General features: G+C 36.6%; 1 protein-coding gene across 2 annotated transcripts; it reads right to left on the bottom strand.

Moving 5' to 3' along the window:
* Positions 1-3,863: 3,863 nt before the first annotated feature.
* EXOC1L (exocyst complex component 1 like) lies at positions 3,864-18,414 on the bottom strand. 2 transcript variants are annotated; one of them, XM_072973582.1, is made up of 3 exons: positions 18,084-18,414; positions 9,620-9,750; positions 3,864-4,267 (listed from the first exon to the last, which is right to left on the bottom strand). In XM_072973582.1, exons 2-3 carry the CDS (start codon positions 9,719-9,721, stop codon positions 4,001-4,003), a joined length of 369 nt encoding a protein of 122 aa, XP_072829683.1. In that variant the 5' UTR covers positions 9,722-9,750; positions 18,084-18,414; the 3' UTR covers positions 3,864-4,000. The 2 variants fall into 2 exon arrangements, with proteins under 2 accessions (XP_072829683.1, XP_015105126.1); XM_015249640.3 differs by having other exon boundaries at positions 18,064-18,414.
* Positions 18,415-18,839: the final 425 nt, after the last annotated feature.

Genomic DNA, 18,839 nt, shown 5'->3' on the forward strand with positions numbered 1-18,839 from the left:
CCCATAACCTTTTACCTAATGGTTTTTAACATTCATTGGTAATTGTTGCCTAAATCCATAATTTTATTAGTCATTGAAAAATGGTAATCTTCTAGTTCTATCATTCCTACTGCATTGACTATTTGAAATTCTTCTTTAAAACTTCCTCTTATCATCTGTTACCTGAAATACAGTTTCTACAGGAAAGGTAAGATACATGCTTGAGTCTTTCCTTTATTTATTGATTTTCAGATGTTCCAATGATGACAAATGAGATTTTTTTAAGTGTTATGAAATTCATGGGCTGAAATATATTTTGTGTTTTATTATACTATATTATAGTCATTTTCCTTCTTATGCTCAAATTGTCCTATCTTAGGCCAGTGGAAGCTACTTCAAATTGGCTCCTGTGCCCTTGGACTGACCCCAGTTGACTTTAATAGCTTCCTTTTTTCCTGGTACATCAAGATATCCCATGTTCATCTTGTACATTTTCTGTCCCAGACCTAGAATCAGTAATTTCTTTAAACAGTCTTCATTCTTTTCAGTGGTAAACAGCATTTATAGAACACTCTTGCATACTAAGATGCTCATTGCTCACAATGCCTTTGCTTCAAAGTCTCAGTGGACCAATCTAGGAAATGCAAGCTTATTTTTCTTAAAGAGAAGTTTATATTAATATTTCCAGTTAAATTCGCCGTTAGAGGATTTTAATTTCTTTGATTTTATACATATATTCTATTAAACTTAAAATCTCAGTTTCTGATGACATTAACATGATAACATATGCTCAATCCTACAATATTCAATACTCCTATGATAGTGTCAAAATAACACTACCAAATATATTAACAGTTAAATTTCTGAATATGGTTTTTGGTTTGATGGATTTTGAGAAATGTATATAATTATGTAACCACCACTATAATCAAGAGATTTCTGAATATACAAATGGACAATGGCTAGACTACATGTAAAAATAGAACTCTGACCTACAACCTGCAGCAACCAGCTGATGAAGCCAACCGAGTATGTATAATAACCAGTCCAGGAAGTCAAACTACTATCTGTAGCAACTAATCTAGAAAGCCAAATAATAATCTCTATGGTAATGGGCCCCAAGTGGCCAGTACTTGATTAATAAGCCAGATTCCCTAATTTTGGCCCCCACTTCCAACTTAGGACCAACTAGAGAAAGCCATATATGCACCTGTAACCAGTCACCTAGCACACTCAGCTTCTAGTTAGCCCATTTACACCTCCCCCATGCCAGTGGCCTCCAATCAGGGCACACCTGCAGGTTTCTCTATTTTCCACTTTGTACTGCTGCCTGGGACTGTACGTGTATTTGTACCATAGTTTATTCAACTGATCCTCTAATAATGGATATTTGGGCTATTTGAAATATTTCACTTTTATAAACAATGTCACATGCCTTATGCATGTATCATTCTGTATCTTTGCCAAAGTACCTTTGAGATGGAGTCTTAGATAAAATTAAATTGCCAGGTAAGATTCAATGTACATGTAATTCTGCAAGCTATTGCCAAATTTCTCTTCTATGGGATTCCTTTCTTGCATTTCCAACAGCAGTGAATGAGAGGACCCGTTTTCCCATTTCCAATGGAATGTTGTCAAAGTTTTGGATTCTTTCTAGTCTGATCCAAACAGGATCACACTGTATATTTAATTTACATTTCTCTTATTATGGGCAAAGTTGAGCATCTTTTCATATATTTAAATGTCACTTGCAGTTCTTTTCCTATGAAATGTCTGTTCATATCTTTTACTAATTTTTCAGCAAACTACACTTAGTCTTTTTAACTCCTCAATTTTAGGAGCACTCTGTATATGAAGGATATGTGTATTGTTATATAGCTTACAGTTTTTTCCAGTTTGTCATTTGATTAATTAGTTTTTTTCATGCAAAGTCTTCTTATATTTATGTAGTTATATTACTCATTTTAATTGCTTCTGAATTTGAGTGATAGCTGAGTTTCCTCCAGTCTCAGTTTATAAAAATATTCACTCATGTTTTCTTCTAGGAGACTTAAGGTGGTCATTTTTCCTTTTTAACAGGTTTATTGATGTATAATGCACATACCATATAACTCACCCATTTAAGGTGTTCAGTTCAATGATTTTTAGCATGTTACATTGATATTTTTCAAAATTATGGTATTATATCTGTAACATTAAATTTGCCATTGAAAAATGTACAATTCAGCAGCATTAATTATATTCACAGTGTTGTGCAATCATCACCACCATCTATTTCCAAAACTTTTTCATCATCCCGAACAGGAATTCTAACAATTCAGCAATAACTCCCCATTCCTTCCTCCTCCCAGTCCCTGGTAACCTCTAATCTACCTTCTGCCTCATATTTTGCCTATTCTAGATATTTCATATAAGTGGAATCATACAATATTTGTCCTTTTGTGTCTGGCTTATTCCACTTAGCATATTTTCAATGTTCAGCTGTGTTGTAGCTTGTATCAAAACTTCATTGCTTTTTATGGCAGAATAATATTCCACTGTATGGATATACCACATTTTATTTATCCATTCATCTGTTGATGGACACTTGGGTTATTTCCATCTTTGGCACACAATATCCACAACAGTGGATAATGCTGCGATGAACATTGATGTCCAAACACCTATTCAAGTCCCTGCTTTCTGTTTCTTTGTGTATATCTAGGAATGGAATTGCTAGGTCTTTGGGTAATTCTGTATTTAGCTTTTTGAGGAAGAAAGCTTTTCTGCAGTGTTTTCCATGGTGGGTATACCATTTTACTTTCAAAAGCAATATATGAGGATTCAAATTTCTCCACATCTTTGCCAACACTTGTTTTTGTGTGTGTGTGTGTTTTAAAATAACCAACCTAGTAGTTGAGAAGCGGTATCTCCTTTTGGTTCTGATTTGCATTTCTCTACTGACTAATGATGTTTGAACGCCTTTTCTTGTGCTTATTGTATATATTCTTTGTCTATTCAGGTTTCTTGTCTATGTTTTAATTGGGTCTTTTTGTTACTGAGTTGTAGGAGATCTTTATATTAAACCTTGTCAGATATACAATTTGCAAGTATTTTCTTTCATTCTTTAAGTTTTTTTTTTCACTTTCTTGATATTATTCTTTGATGCTTTTTCTTTTGTTTTTCATGCTTTTGATGTCATAAAAATCCATTGCCAAATCCAAGGTCCTGAAGATTTACCCCTCCATTTTCTTCTAGGAGTTTTATGGTTTCATGTTTTACATCCATTCTTTAATCCATTTTAAATATTTTTATGTATGGTGTAAGATGGGGGTCGAGTTTCATTCTTTTGCATGTAGATATCCAGGTGTCCCAGTACCATTTGTTGAAGAGATTATTCTTTCCCCTTTGAATGAACTTGGCACCCTTGTCAAAAATCAAGTAACCATAGATGTATGGATTGATTTCTGGACTCTCAATTTTATTCCATTTGTTTATATGTCTATCTTTATGCTTTGATTACTACAGCTTTGTAGTAAGTTTTGAAATTGGGAGGTGTGAGTCCTTCAACTTTGTACTTCTTTTTCAAGATTGTTTGCCTATGTAGGGCCCCTTATAACTCCATATGAATTTGAGGATTGACTTTTCCTTTCTTCCAAAAAAAGCCATTGGAATTTTAGAGGGATTACATTGGTCTGCAGATCGCTTTGGGTAGTATTGACATCTTGACAATATTAAATCTTCCTATCCATGAACACAGGATGTATTTCCATTTATTTAGGCCTTTCAAAGTACTTCATGGTACTTTTTAGTAGAATACTAATTTAGGCAAAATCATCCAAAGTTACCAAAGAACACATAGGGAAGTGTCCCAGATACTGAATGATTGTGTTAAAATATTTCACTGCAACTAACAAAGCATCACTTTATTTTCATGTAAGTAATAGTCACTGATGAAGGGAAAAAACAAAGTCATGACTATCAATATTTATACAGGGAACTATTTTCACAGAATACTGATGAAGGAACATGGTGTACATGTTCAGAGCGGCAGGGGACACAGGGACAAGCACACTAGATTGAAAGCATAAAAGCATATTCTCATAAGGACCAAGCAATCCTTGTTGTTGGAGGACCAAATGGAATCATCATTAATGTAAGTAGAATCAAAGTTCACAATCTGTAAGTCTTTCTTAAGATATGCATGATTCAGCTTGTTTACAGTTCGAGCAAAGGCATATTTAGAGGCACAACTATATGCTTCCAAACTGTACACTTTCTTGAAGTGCAGATCAAAAAATGGATTGTCCTAGAAGAGAAAAAGAGACATAATTTTGTTTGTAGCCAGGAGCGTAGCTTGATCTCCTGGATTCTCTCATATTCTCTGATGTATGCTTATTAATTATGAAGTCTCAGTAAAAAACATATTTCCAAAATCTACAAATGAGCTTTCCAAAGCTACCTGCTTCAAACATATTGCTTCTAAAAAGAACAAATAAGAAAGATTATTTTTGACGCATCTATGATTTTTCAATTATGCAAATAAAACATGAGTCAGAATGTGCAGTTAACAAGTCTTCCTAGGCTAGTGACTTTGAGAGGATGGGTGGGGATGGAAAAAATGAATAAACCCACTTACAGACTTCCACAGAGGAGAAAGGGTTTCTCTTTTTCTCTACTAGGAGGTCAGTCCCTTGTGCTATTTCAGTGGTAGAAGGGGGATATATAGAATGGCTAATTAGCCTTTGGCATATAACAGATCACCAACTTGCTGGCTTTGAAGTTAATAGCAAGGAATTACTTTTAAAATTAATGGCAAGGATCATTAAAATTACTAAAAACTGACTCTTACTGGATTGCTCTAGGCTCTATTATTCTAGTGGAGATGTTTCAGGGAAAAAGTAGGCATCAAATCTGATCTAGGTCCTACATATTAAAATAATAATAATTGCCAGTTACTAATAGCAGTAACAACAATATCTTGCATTTAAAAAGTGCTTTTCAGTTTACAAAATGCTTTCACAGTCATTATCTGCCTAACTCTTAACTCTCCTTGAGGGCAGAGGTTTTGAATTATTTATTTTTTGTGTTCCTGGTGCTTATCCATGGCAACTACTAAGTTCTCAACAAATGTGTGTTGAAGTGATCTGAAGTAGTCCTATAAAAAGAGAAATAGAGGTAAACATTGCCCTAAATGACAACGAGGTAGAGAAAGACCAAACCAAACAAGTGTATTAATACTTTGTTACCATGTGGTGTCTAAAGATCATATACAAACAACTTATGCACTTGCCGTTTCTTTTAAGTAGGAAAATTCTTACAAGAGACAGGAAGAAGAACATAGGTTTCAATGTTAGGCAACCATTTTGACTCTTACGTAACCATGGGCAAGGTACTTACCTGATCTGACTCTCCCTTTTTAGGCAGGGTTGCTATGAAGTTTACCTGAGATTAATCATATAAACTGTGACATTACTATGGAGCTTAAGAAATGATAGTTCCCTTTTCCCAAATCTGCCCCCAAGATTGTGATACTGGTGTTAATACCACCTTTTTTAAAAAAACAAAACAACATTTAAAAAAAAGAATATACAAAGGTTATGTGATTTTAAGTGCAGTGTTTGCCTAGTCACACCTCGTGAAATTTTTCCTAGCTGTCATAATTGCAGATGGAAAGACACTTCTGCAGAGAATCTCAGCAAAAGGAAATCACACCCATTCCATCACCAGATACTAATCAGGCACCTTATGTAGTTTCCTCACTGAAACATTTGCTCCTTATCATGTAGAAAATATCCTTTATATGTTTGAGAGGATTAATTTTTTTCCATTAGCCTAATAATTGAAGCTTAATCAGTAATAAACATAGAATACAAGTCCATCCCTCTCTCCCTTCCTTCCCTCTTTCTTTCTTCTCTTTCTTTCTCTCCCCTTTCTTCTCTCTTTCTTTTCATAGAATCTTAGAGCTAAAAAGGAATCACACAGTTCATTCAGTAATCTCTTGTTTATATACATGATTAAAATATAATATAATATAATATAGTAGTGAATAATAGTTTCCAGAGAGGTGAAGGCCAGGTCATGTAGTTACTGGCAGAGCCAAGACAAGAACCAGGATCTCAATCAGCCCAACCCCATTTTTTGCTACATCATCCTCTCTCTCTCATTGCACCACATCAGTCTCCAAATCCCCAGTCATTTTGATTTCTGCTTTATAAATTGACTTCAGTTTCAATTCCATTCCATTTTAAGGTTGACAACTTTCTGGCTTGAAATAGCTCTGTTTAAAACTGTATTGTTGCTATTGAGAAAAATATAATAAATGCTGACTCTTGAGGATTCAATTCCAAGGGGGAGGAGAAGTGGAAATTCCCAAAACAACTGAAATATTTTCACTTCATCCACAGAAGAGAAATATTTTAAAGGAATTGCTCTTTGGATATTATAGGTTTTCTTCTGGCCGTTTAATATTTTAGGTCCTAAAATGATGAGAAAGATAGAAATACTAAATTTCTCTCTTGTATCTAGTTCACTGTCAAAGGTGACGATCTTCAAATGGGAGAGGGGAAAAAACAACAACATAGAAATGGAATTAAAGGCCAGAAAGGTGAAGAGAAAATAAAGCAGAGCTAGCTGCTTCCAATGAATCTGTTGATTGATTAATTCATCCCCCCGCATTGACCAAATGCATAAAAATAATTATGACATCAGTAATATTTGAGAACTTGAGAGAAAAAATAAGAAAATGATCAGAAAAGGAGGTGGGGATGGTTAATTCCTGAAACTATAGATTAGTGAACTTGACATTGATTTCTGGTAAAATTCAAAACAGTATAGAAATTTTGGCAAACACATAAAAGTATATAGAAGAAAGTAATTTCAAAATTTGTCATCCTATTACACAGAACTAATTATTGCCAAAGTAGTGATTTGTTTCATACATACATATACACATACATATACCTATATATATTTTTGTATTAAAATATAAGGTTCAAATTTCAATTTTCAATACTATGATAGACTAAATATGCAGAATGAGATAATATTATAGAAAAGTTTTGTATTTGGCTGACTTTTAAAAAGACATATTAAATGGTGAACAATTGTGTTCTAAGCTATCTTTGGGAAACATGATTTTTAATAGCTATGTAATGTTCCAGCATACTGACATGCAAAAACATATTTAATTATTTCCTAAGTGTTGAACATTTAGGTAGAATGTATTAAAAAATGCTGTGATTACTTAGGAAAGAAAGCAATAAAATCCAGCATGCTTTCACTAAGAAGTCATGCCAAACACACCAGATTTTTAAAATAGGATTTGTAGGTGATAAGGTAATAGCAGATAACATATACTGATTTACATGAAAATGATTATATGTATGTATATGCATGACTGGGACATTTTGCTGTACACCAGAAATTGACACATTATGACTGACAGTACTTCAATTTAAAAAAATAAACATTTTGCTGTACACCAGAAATTGACACATTATGACTGACAGTACTTCAATTTAAAAAAATAAACATGTACTGATTTCATTAAAGATCTTAAGGGCAAAATTTAGATATTCAGACTAGATAATTAAATAAGGCAGAATTAAGTGCTAGTGTCTGTCTAACTTACCATTGTATCCTCAGAGCCTAGCATGGTATACTGTAAATTCTCAGTGCATGACTGAGTATATGAAATTGTAGAGATGGCAAATGACCAGTCCAAAGAAGACAAATGAATAGATTTCAAGGTAAAGTCTAGCTCCATCACTAAATAGTTACTTGACTTCCGGCAAGTCAGTTAGTCTCTTTATGTCTCATTTTCCTCATCTGTAAATCAGGAGTAATAATAGAGTCTAATTCTTGGCTTTTTGTGATCAATTATGTGAAATTATATATGGAAAGAGCTTTGCCTGTTTCCTGGCACCTGATAAGGGTTTACTAAGTATGAGATGGTAGCGGCAGTAGTAGTAACAATAGTAGTAGTGATGTTAATCTATCAGTTACCTATAGGTATGCACTTAGCCCTGCCAGCTTCGTCATTTTTATTATTGACTTGAATAAAGTCTTAAATGTTGTGCTCATTTAATCTGTGTCATACTACAGTGAATATTAAAAACTCGAAATATTAAAAGATTTGATAGGTGGGAACAACAGGCCAAACTAAAACTATGGCATTAGGAGGATAAGGATAAATGAGTTTAAGTTCTAACTCATCCGACAATAACAGAAATATTTATTGAGTGCCTAAAATCCATCAGGCAGAAGACTACACTAAAAGATGAAAGGTCATCATTGCTGTTTACTAGGAGCTTTCCATCCAGGGGGGAGACAGAGTAAGCCAATTACTGCAGTTTGTTGGACTGTTTTTATCCACAATGCAGTGGGGTTATAGGACAGGGGGACATGAGTAGGACTTTATCCCACAGGGAATCTGGGAATGGGTTGAGGGATAGAGGTGATTGGGTGGCATTTTAAGCCCCAAGAATCAGTAGTCAAACACTGTGGATATATAAGTTTAAGGAGGAATGACCAGAGATAAAGGGGCCAGATCATCAGGGGACTTTATTGGGATTTTATTCTATATACATAGAAGGAGTGGCAGACCAGGTTAAATGGTAATTCATGACCCAAAGACCTGAGGTCTCAGTTAAGGGTTTAATAGAAAAAAGGAACCTGGGTCAACGAAATACAAACTGGTCACACTAATTCTAATGTATTGTATTTAATTCTGGAAAAACTGGAGCATTCCAGAGGACAGGAAATAGCATCGTAAAGGGTGTTGAGGCAATGTCATGGGAAAAAATAACAGCAGTGCTATTACCTCTTAGAGTTTGTGTTTTCCTGTCATATTATCTTATTTAATCTGCATATGAATGTTATTTAAAGAGTGAAATGGATATATTGACCCTAGAAAATAGAAAACTTGAGGGAACATTATAATCATCTTCAAATTTTGGAAAGGTTGCTACATGAAAGGAGGGTTGGATTTGTTCTGGTTGCTCCAAATGGCAACACTAGGACTGATGGGAAGCTGTTAGAGTGAAGCAGATTTTGGTTAAACATAAGGAGGAAATGTGAAAATAAGGAATGGTAATTCAGAGAAGGAATGGACTTCCTCATGTGATAGTGAATTCCCTCCATCAGTAGAAGAGTTCAAAGGGAGACTGGAAAAATCACTTTCAAGTGATCACATGAGAAATTAAAGTACACCCCATTTTCTCTCTTTGAGCACTAAGGTTGTAGGACTTCCAAGAGTTACTGATCCTTCTGGAGGATCAGATGGCTGACCAACTGCAAAATTTGAAGATGAGAGAAGGAATCCCCAAAACTTATGGAGGAAATCAGAGTGAGGAGAGAGTAGTGGTGGTGGGAGCATCATATATTTAAAGTTGCAGAACTGACTGGAAGATTGTGTTTAACCTGTTAAGAAGCCCTTGGGAAAGATGCTTTTAAGTCTAATAGGCAAAATCCAGATTTAAACTTATAAAAACAGAACAAAAAAAACAGTAGATCATCCCAGTAGATTCAGCCATGTCACTTAAGAACCATATGTCATCTTAACACTTAATACATGCCAAAAATATATGAAGTAGGATATTGAACATAAAGATCTCCAGCATATTGATTCCACATCTCCCTTACAAAACGTAACACTTACTGTATCTGCTTCTTTTCCATCAATCATCTGTAGATCGTTCAAAGACCACTTTTTTGTTACTTCATATTTTTCATCTAAACCTATTCTGTAGTGTTTCACCATAATTATTTTTACTTCTTTATTTTTGGTCACTGTAGGATAGAAAAACACTTAGTTTACATAGACTCTTAGAAGATAATAAATTATTCATCAACCCATACTTTTCAGTATTTATGTACTTTTCTTTTTGTATAATGAGCTTGAACATACATTATATCTGCATCCCAATTATGAACCCTGATGTATCTGAGCCTTCATAAGCATTTCCTTAAATTTCCCTCAAAGTTGCTCAGTGTGTTAACATTATTTTTGCTACAGTTGTGGTTACACCCTGCCGCAGTAATGCCTGTCAGGTACAATACCAAGCTATGAGCTTTCAGCTATGAGCTTTGTGGTGGAGAATGGGGTTCAACTCAGGGCAGGAAATGAGAGGCTTAGCGTTAGCATACAGTCAGTGCCAAAATGTTTACCAGAACAAGTTGGAATTTTAATTTATGACAATATAAGAAAATGAGGTCAGGAAAGTAAAAAGTTCTGCTCACACAGCAACCTGCTGTTGAAGAGTGACCATGCAAATACTACTGTTAGAGTTTTGTTGTAGAAGTGCTTGCAATGCAGCTACTGTTGACCTATTTGGTATTGTTTGAAAATTTTACACCTCTTTAGTATGTCTCCAAAATCTTAGTATTCATAAGGGTATCCACTATTCTCCTGATAGAATTATTGCAAATGCCACAGAGGGTACAAGTATGAGACAAGGCCCCTCTGGAAACTTATGGCTTTGTTGAAGAGCAAAGGCTAACACACACACACATCACATACAATATATATTATAAGGGTATACAGGTATATTATAATGAAGTGGCAGTGGGAATTGAATGTCTTAAATTTCTTTCAAGATGGGTGATGTCACTTAGAAAGTTGCAAGCTGGTTCTGTCTTCTAAGAGGGAGGCTGGAATTTGTCTTTGAGGAAGGTTCTCTTTTGGTTTTGGAAAGTACCGCTTTGGCATGCTCTCCTACTTAGGAAGATATAAAACAATATATTACAATATAATCATAGTAGTAGATAAGCAATGGTGAGCAGACATTATGTTCAACAGGAGTTCGGAGAAGAGAAGGGACTGGAATAGTTAAGGAAGGAATTATAAGAAAAGTATAATTGGAGCTAGAACTTTAAATTTAGTCCAGTTAGAAAGTCAGGGATGATACTAAAGGCATTCCAGGTGAAGGACACGATGAAAGGAGGGGACAATAGACACTGAACTTCGCCAGGCAGAAATAGAGAGTGGACTACATAGATTGGTTGGTGTTAGGACATGGTGGGCAATAAGATTAACCAGGTTGAGAAGGTTGTGAAAATGATTTGAAAAATGATGGAAACCACTGCAGATGTTTGATGTCTGAATCCCGCCTCTAGTGGAAGGGATGGGAAGCTGGCCTGGAGAGTGAGGGCTCCTGAGTTGGGACTGGTGAGGGGAGTAATTATCCCCTGAAAGTACAGGCGATACTGAAATTCAGGCAACCAGTTGAGCTTAGAGTTCATAATGGAGCTGAGTTCAGTCTCCTAGGGAAGAAAGTCTGAGCAGGTTGACAAATCTAAGAAGAGGGCACTGTGTCCAGAGTTTAGTCAAGACTCAACCAGTAATACACATTTAATAAATCTCTTTCCCCCTTGAGCAGGAGACTAATATTGTGGCACCTTGTAAAAGGAGTAGTTTTCTGGAATCAGTGATGCCCAGGATATACTGAAGAGGAAAAGAAAAAGGAACTGGAGGTCCCTAGAAGTGGCAGGATGTCTTAGTGGGCTCTGGCATTAGACAGTCTGGATTCAAATCATGACATTATTTCTTGTGGTGCAGTCTGAGTAAATTACTCAATCTCGAGAGAGATTAAACCTGTTTTCTCATTTTGTAAAGTGGACGTCAGGGTGATACAAACTTACAGTGTATAAAGATGAAAGATATATAAGTGACTTAGGATAATGCCTGGTTTATAGTAATTGTTCATCTTGTTGTTGTTTCATGAGGCTGTTCTTGTAATCTAGGCATAGGATGTGGGCAACAGAAATAGAAGTGGCAAATCTAAGTAAGATTTCAAACAAGGCATGGACAACACTGAAGGGAAATAACTCTAGATGGAAACCCAAGCTAGGGAAGTATGGAGGGGGAGCTGGTTGGGTGGAATGGTGAGTGTGGTTTTTGATATACAGAAGAGGTGTCCATAAATTATCTCAGAAGAGAAGGAGATGGAAGTTTATAGTTTAGGAATGGAGATACAGGCTTGGGATTTTTCTGTGTAGACAGGCTTCCAAGACTAGGTTTATAGGGAAAAGAGCAGAAGAAAGAGGTGAGACAGAGTGGAGAAGAACACGGTGCCAGCAGCGATGTCTGAGAAGATGCCATCAGAAAAGAGACAAGCCTCCAGTGCAATGCCATAGAAATCAAAGATTTCAAAGATTTGGAGACAGTCTCCTGAAGTCACTTGGTTGGGTAAAAAGCAGAGCTCAGTTCTGGCACTGAATCTGACTTGGGGAAGATAATTGATTTCTTTCATGAGGGCAGTTTCTCTAGAATGGAAAGGGCAGAAGACAGCTTGTGGGGGGCTCCCTCACGTCCTAATGAACATTGGGTGTGTATGGTGCGCCAGTTGCTGGGCTGGGCAGGCTTTAGAAAAAGAAATAGGAGGAGACTAAAGGCTACCCTTTGGATCACATACCCCAAGAATTTGGAAGAGGAGAGATTGCACATTTTGAGGACCAGAGGAATGACTGAGGCACATGTCCTGGAGGGGACCTAGTGTAGAAGATCTTATCCCTGGGTAAGAAAACTGGTTCAGAGTATGTGAGTCTCCTGAAATAGTATGCAAAAGTTAGTGGGTTCCTATCCGTGTATACTTCTCCAGCCCTAAAAGAGATCCATTTCCACTGGCCTAGATGTTAGCTTTGGGGAGAGGAAAGGAGGAGAAAAGAAGCCATTAGGCTGGTGTGTTGAAGTGGATTCTGTTTCACTTACTACAAAGATCTTGGAGGCAGTTCTTTCCACCAGGAGGCAGTTGTCTGTCCAGACAAAGGCTCTACCTCCGAACCAACTGATGATATTCTTGTTCTGGCTAGCTGTCTCACTGGGTGCTGAGGAAGTGGGAGAGGGTGGGGATGTGGAGAAATAACCAAATACGGTATAAAAATGTGATTTGAAGCCAATTCTACTGGCTCACTTACATGTTATGATAACCAAGTAATTGACTGCAGATCCTTTTGTGTGAGGCCCTGTGCTAGGCACTGAAGAAAATGAACTCTCCCTATGACCCCATTCCTGCTCTCGCTGAGATTACAGAGAGTGGGGCTTCAGAAGGAAAATACATGATTACAGTGCAGTGAATGAGGCATAGACAGGCTATCATAGGAACATGAAGAAGGAACATCTTCATCCCACTAGATGTCAGAGAGAGCTTCTTGAAGGAGGTTATCTGAGTTGTAAAGGGCCATGGGAGTTAGCCGAATGAAGAAAGGAATGGAGGGAGTTCTGGAACAGCGTGTGTACAAAAGCACGAAATACTTGAATCTTTTGAGTCATTACAGGTATCTAGTATTGTTGGCATGAGGTGTGGGGGTGAATAGGTGGTGGGAAGCAGTGTAGGCAGAAGCTAGTTCCTGAAGGGTCTAGAATGCTAGGTTAAGGAATTCAAAGATCATCCTGAAAGCTGTGGGTGTGAAGATTTATGGGGGTGGGGAGAAGGGTGTTGTCACTGAAGGACTTTAATTAGTAATTAGTAAATCTAAAGCTCAAGCTGAGCTTTAGATTTTAGAAAGTTTTCTTGCGCAATTATGGAAAGGATGAATTGGAGGGAGGGAATAGAGAAAGATTAAGAAGGTGGGATCTACCAGTTGTCAAGCTTTCTTACATGTAGCACAGAGACAGTACAGCCTCCTTAATTTGGCAAAACGTCTCCTCTGTAGCCAAGGGGTTCCAAGAATTGTCTTTAGCCAACAGTCAAAGAAGTCTGCTCAGGCTGGAGTGGACCCAATCCCTAATTTCCATACTTGAGCTCTGCTGCCAGCTAAAATTAAATGGCCACATCCACATTAATGCAGTGGCAAAGTGGGAACTCTGCACATTGTCTTAAAACAGAAATGTGTTTATATCATCAAAATGTTACAGAGTTGGTTTCAGTGACATCAGATGTGCCATTTTATCCGATTATGATTTAGTGGTATCTATACACCCAAGGAATTTCAGAATGAACCTGCTCCAGTATTACTATTTCAGTTAGCAGTTTTCAGAATGACAGTCTTAACTTCATGCCCACCATTTTATTTTCACTGTGAATTTCAAAATAAACATTGTTGTCAATAACTGCCTCTGTTATTGTGGTAAAACAGCCACCATTATTCATGAGGCTAAGTGGAAAGGAGATTGGCCAATGGAACCAATATAATTTGGCAGAACAGAGGAAAAATAGTAACTCACAAGTAAGCTGCACAGAAATACTTTAAATAAATGAACTGCTGTCATTTTACAATCCTTGAGCTACACAATTGCTTTCATCTTTGAAATTGTCATAGGGAAAAATTACCACGAGATATCAAAGATAAGAAACCTCCATGAAAACATTTCAATGTATTGGTGATGTCTTAGGCTGAGAATGCTATTGTTGATTTCATCAAAAAAGTAACTTTCAAATAATTTTTCTAGAAATATTTTTATCAAAACAAATCTTTGGGCTGTATTAGGCATTATAGATTTAATGTTTGTGTCTCCTCCAAAGTCCTATGTTGAAGTCCTAACCCCCAAGATCACGGTGTTAGGAGGTGGGTCCTTGGGAGATGACTAGGTCATGAGGGCAGAGCCTTCATGAACATAATTAATGTCCTTATAAAAAGACTCCAGAGGGATGCCTTGCCCTTACCTCCCTGAAAGGTTACAGGGAGAAAACGATGGTCTATGAGGAAGCAGATCCTCATCAGACACCATATCTGCAGGCACCGTGTTCTTGGACTTCCAGTGTCCAGAACTGTGAGAAATAAATGTTGTTTATAAGCCACTCAATTGCTAGTATTTTGTTTCTTTTTCTTGTTAACTTATTTAATCCTCTTACTGTTAACATTATAAATGATTTGACAAAATTATTCAAATCCATGGTTCACAGAGAAGAAGTTCTTTTCTGGCATCAAAATGTAATATGTATGGAGAATTTATGCATACTATTTTTGTAATTCTAGCAAATGCCATTTATTTTCATATTAATACCTATGAATGGAGAATATTTTTCTAAAAAATGAGAGTACTTAAAAAATAATCTGTATCTGAATGTCTACAATTTTTATTTATAAATATATAATACATAAACATATATGTTTACTGTATATTTTATTATAAATATTTATTTACAGTATCTACTAGTTATATATATGTTTACATGCATGTTTTCACAATAGATACATTCTTTTCTGTATATTTTAAGAATGTAACCATTCTTTTTATTTATTTGGGGTAGAATTTATTGTGTTTGTTTTTTCTCCTAGTTAGGATTTAACAGGAGAGCACTAAGTGCAGATTAGGTGTTACTAGTTCTGTTCCAGAGAGGACAACACTGAGCCCAGAGTGTTGCCCCATACTTCGCAGCTGGCAGGAGGGCGAAGCAGAGTCATATTTTACACCAGATCTGCCTGATTACTGGCATTCCAAGGTCCGTTTCACCACACCCTGCTACTTCCCATCCAATTATGACTGATGCTTTATGTGCAATTTCAAGTCCCTCAGAATTTCTTTAAATCATTTGCACTCTCACAGAATAGAGCTCCTCTATCCTTCATAAGAAGATGCTGCTTTTAACTGCCAGAGATAATGATGTTCTAGGTTAGGGGAAGCTAATTCCAAAGGGAAATGACCATGCAGACCCTAAGGTGGGAGGTGACTGAGGTGCCAGGAAATCCTCAGTTTAAATCCTAGCAAACTATAGAGAGGGAGATTGAATTTAGTAGGTATGCTTTTTGACACGAGCCAAGTAAGGTATCAAGGTAACAGTAAATCACAATCATCTGGTTGTGAGACCCTTGCAAAAGAGAGACTCTGATCAATAAATAGAAAGTTTAACTTATTTAAACATATCTTCTTTAATTTGAAAAATGCATGATGGTATTTAACTGCTCTAGACTCTTGATTCTCACAGATTTAGAACTGGTGGATTATAGGATATAAAGAGGAAATCATAAGTACATGTCTGTCTACTCCCAGAAGGTGACCAATATTCAAAATCTGGAGTTACCTGCCTCAGCAGTTGTGATGAGTCCTATCCACGGAGATTTTCTGAGTAAAGTGTGGTCAAAGATTTAGCTCTAGCAAGCATCACACTGACTTTGTTTTAGATAACTGTTCTGTCTAAATGCATTTGAAATGGTCATAAAGAGATGCTACTTTTGGGGAAAGTGCTCTCAAATTGACAGATGTGATATAGATGAGAGTCATGAAGTTAGTAAATGAACCTGACTTATAAGGTTAACTTTTACCTGGAATATCACATTTTTGTCTTCTCTTCCTCACACCTGAGAGGACCTTATTTTTTTCTTGCTTCTTACATGATAGAATCACTGAATTTTACTAATGAAAGCTATCACCTATTTTATTTGATCACTTTCCAGGTGAGAACATTGAACCCTAAGAGGTTGCCTTCACACATGCTAACAATGCAAACCCCTTGATCTTCTAATCCTAGTTGAAAGGATTCACGTCATTTATGAAAAAGACAGCAGCTGATCCCAGCCCACAGTGTCCTTCTCAGGACTTGAGGATACTGGGGAAAAAATCACATCCATTTCCCAAAATTTAATTCTAAGACCATTTCCCTCCCCCATGCCAGATAGAACAAGTTTAGTTAATTATATAGTTGGAGGGGGGGCATTAAGATACATCTGGTTAAGTTAGATGGAAATAAAAAAATGCCTGGTAAATACATATACATTATTGTGATTGTTTTACTTTTTATAAGGTTTTCTTTAAAAATACTTATACACTAATGTTACCTGATGAGTAATTAGCTTTCTCAAGTAGGATTACAATAGATATAAAATTATTAAGTTTTCATGTTGGAATAAGCATATTCTCTAATATATTAGGTCAAAATACTTTAAGATACAGTGGTTTGAATATAATACAGTTGAAATTGTTTCACTTGACCTTTTCCTATAATTTGATTTCTTTCTTTTCTCTGGACTGATTAAGTTTTTTACCTTGCTCATATACCAAGCCCCACACTTTCATTTATATAGCAAAATATGCTAGGTAGAGTATTAGATAAATGTTACTATTCTTATTATTAAGTAAATATTGGTATACTTATTAGGATTCCAGAATTTTAAAGAATTCTTAGCACTTTCTTTAAAGGTGTTCTATTCCCCTCTGCAGTACTCCCATTTGACAACTTTTGAAAGTTCTTCTAAGCAAATTATCAGGAAGGGAATTATAGGAAGTTTTCTGAAGATGCAGAATGGTGTACCTTAAAAAGCCAAGTCTACAGTGAAACCATAGTCTCTAAGCTTTTTCTTCCTAAGCCCCTGACAAGTATTAAAAAGCATAGACTGGGAAAAAGGAATGCTGTATATTAAATTCAATAATGGCACAACTTTTGAAATGCACAAGCATTTCTGTCTGAATTCCACACAAAAATTACAGGTAAGACAAACAATAATTAAGTGCAAAAGCCTATTCCTTACTTTTGGACAACTTTCACACATTTTCAAAACATAAGGGAAAATCCTCATTGTAGTTAAGTAGTTTAGAGAACATTTCCTTATCCTTAAACTTCCATCTCATGAACTAACTTCTGCCATTAAAATATTGTTTCTGTGAGCATACTGTGAGAAGAAATTTTTAAAAGATAATTTCTCTTTTCACAATAAGCCCCAGGAAGTCTAAATAAACCTCGGAAGAAAATCTAAGGTCTATTTTTCTTTCCTAGCATGAAAAGAGAGAACCCTAGTTGTCCAGACGGGTTGGAAACAGAGCTGTGCAGCTCAATTCTCCAATATGTTTAAAAATATACAGAAAGCTCTCTGTTGAATTTTTTAAAATGAGCTCTTACACAATAAAATTGCATGCCATGCAAGTGAATTAAATGAGAGACTGGAGACTAAATAATCAAATCAGGAAAAGTATATACCCAGTTTCATTTCTGAACAATTAACCCAAACATTCTTGACAATATTTTTTGCCTTTCATTTTAGCACCTAAAAAAAAAAAAATCCTGTCGATTCCAAACTGTTAATCTTGGTGTAGTTAAGTTCCATTACAAGAAGATACACGTGCTGTTATTTGCATACAAAAAGAAGCATCAAAAAAACTGTCCCTCTATCACCCAAGCATCTTTGGGTTATTTACATTTTGGAATGATAACAGAAAGCACAGATTACCTGACACACAGAGATAATACCTGTCCTGGACCGAGACCTCTATTTCAATAAACTCGTACAGATTCTGCGAGAGTGGCTTAAACAGTTTCTTCTCCAAGTCCTCCTTTACCAATGATGACATTTCCTCCACTTCCACTTGGCCTGCGATCTTGGCTCCAGCTCACTCTTCCTCTCCTGCTCCCTAGATTTCTTGTTTTGGTCCGCAGCTCCTTGGTGAGTCCCGCCCACCTCCCAACCCTGACTCTTAACTTCTCATTCCTAGCCAGACCCACGCTCCTGAGAGCACTCAGCGCGGTCAGACCCCTCACTGCGGTATCTGCTCAGTGGCAGCAGCAGAGGCAGCAGCCAAAATACAGCAGCCGCACCAGCCCCACCGTCACTCTCCAGCATCCAGGCTCAAGGAGGCTGCTCTCTGGAGCTCTCCTGTGGTTTGTTGGTGGGGAACATATTTATGAACACCAGCAGATACACTTGTGGAGTCACCTGGTTTCCCTAGTCTAGTAGCCTTTTCCCCTATCGCATCACTCTGCAGAGGAAGACCACTACTTCAGCTTGATTCCATTATATAAATCAGCTGTCTGGCTCTATTGATTGGGATCATCTTCCATTAAGAACTTTGCTATCATCGGCAAGAGAAAAAGCATCTGTGCTTGTTCCTGACACTTCCAACAAGTCTCTTTCCCTCCTTTCTTTCCCCTCCTGCAGCTCATTCAGACCTTTGTTTCCATGAGAGTCAGCACCAACTCCTGGTCCGAATTACTTTTAAAATGAGCTCA

Source organism: Vicugna pacos, chromosome 2, assembly GCF_048564905.1.
Source record: "Vicugna pacos chromosome 2, VicPac4, whole genome shotgun sequence".
Lineage (NCBI taxonomy): Eukaryota > Metazoa > Chordata > Mammalia > Artiodactyla > Camelidae > Vicugna > Vicugna pacos.

Excerpts from the sequence above, each read along its gene's own strand:
- EXOC1L (XM_015249640.3), bottom strand. The coding sequence starts at position 18,184 with ATGTCATCATTGGTAAAGGAGGACTTGGAGAAGAAACTGTTTAAGCCA. Across the intron at positions 9,751-18,063 it reads GTATTATCTCTGTGTGTCAG|TGACCAAAAATAAAGAAGTA; the intron begins GTAATCTGTGCT and ends TCTATCCTACAG. Across the intron at positions 4,268-9,619 it reads ATGGAAAAGAAGCAGATACA|GACAATCCATTTTTTGATCT; the intron begins GTAAGTGTTACG and ends TTTCTCTTCTAG.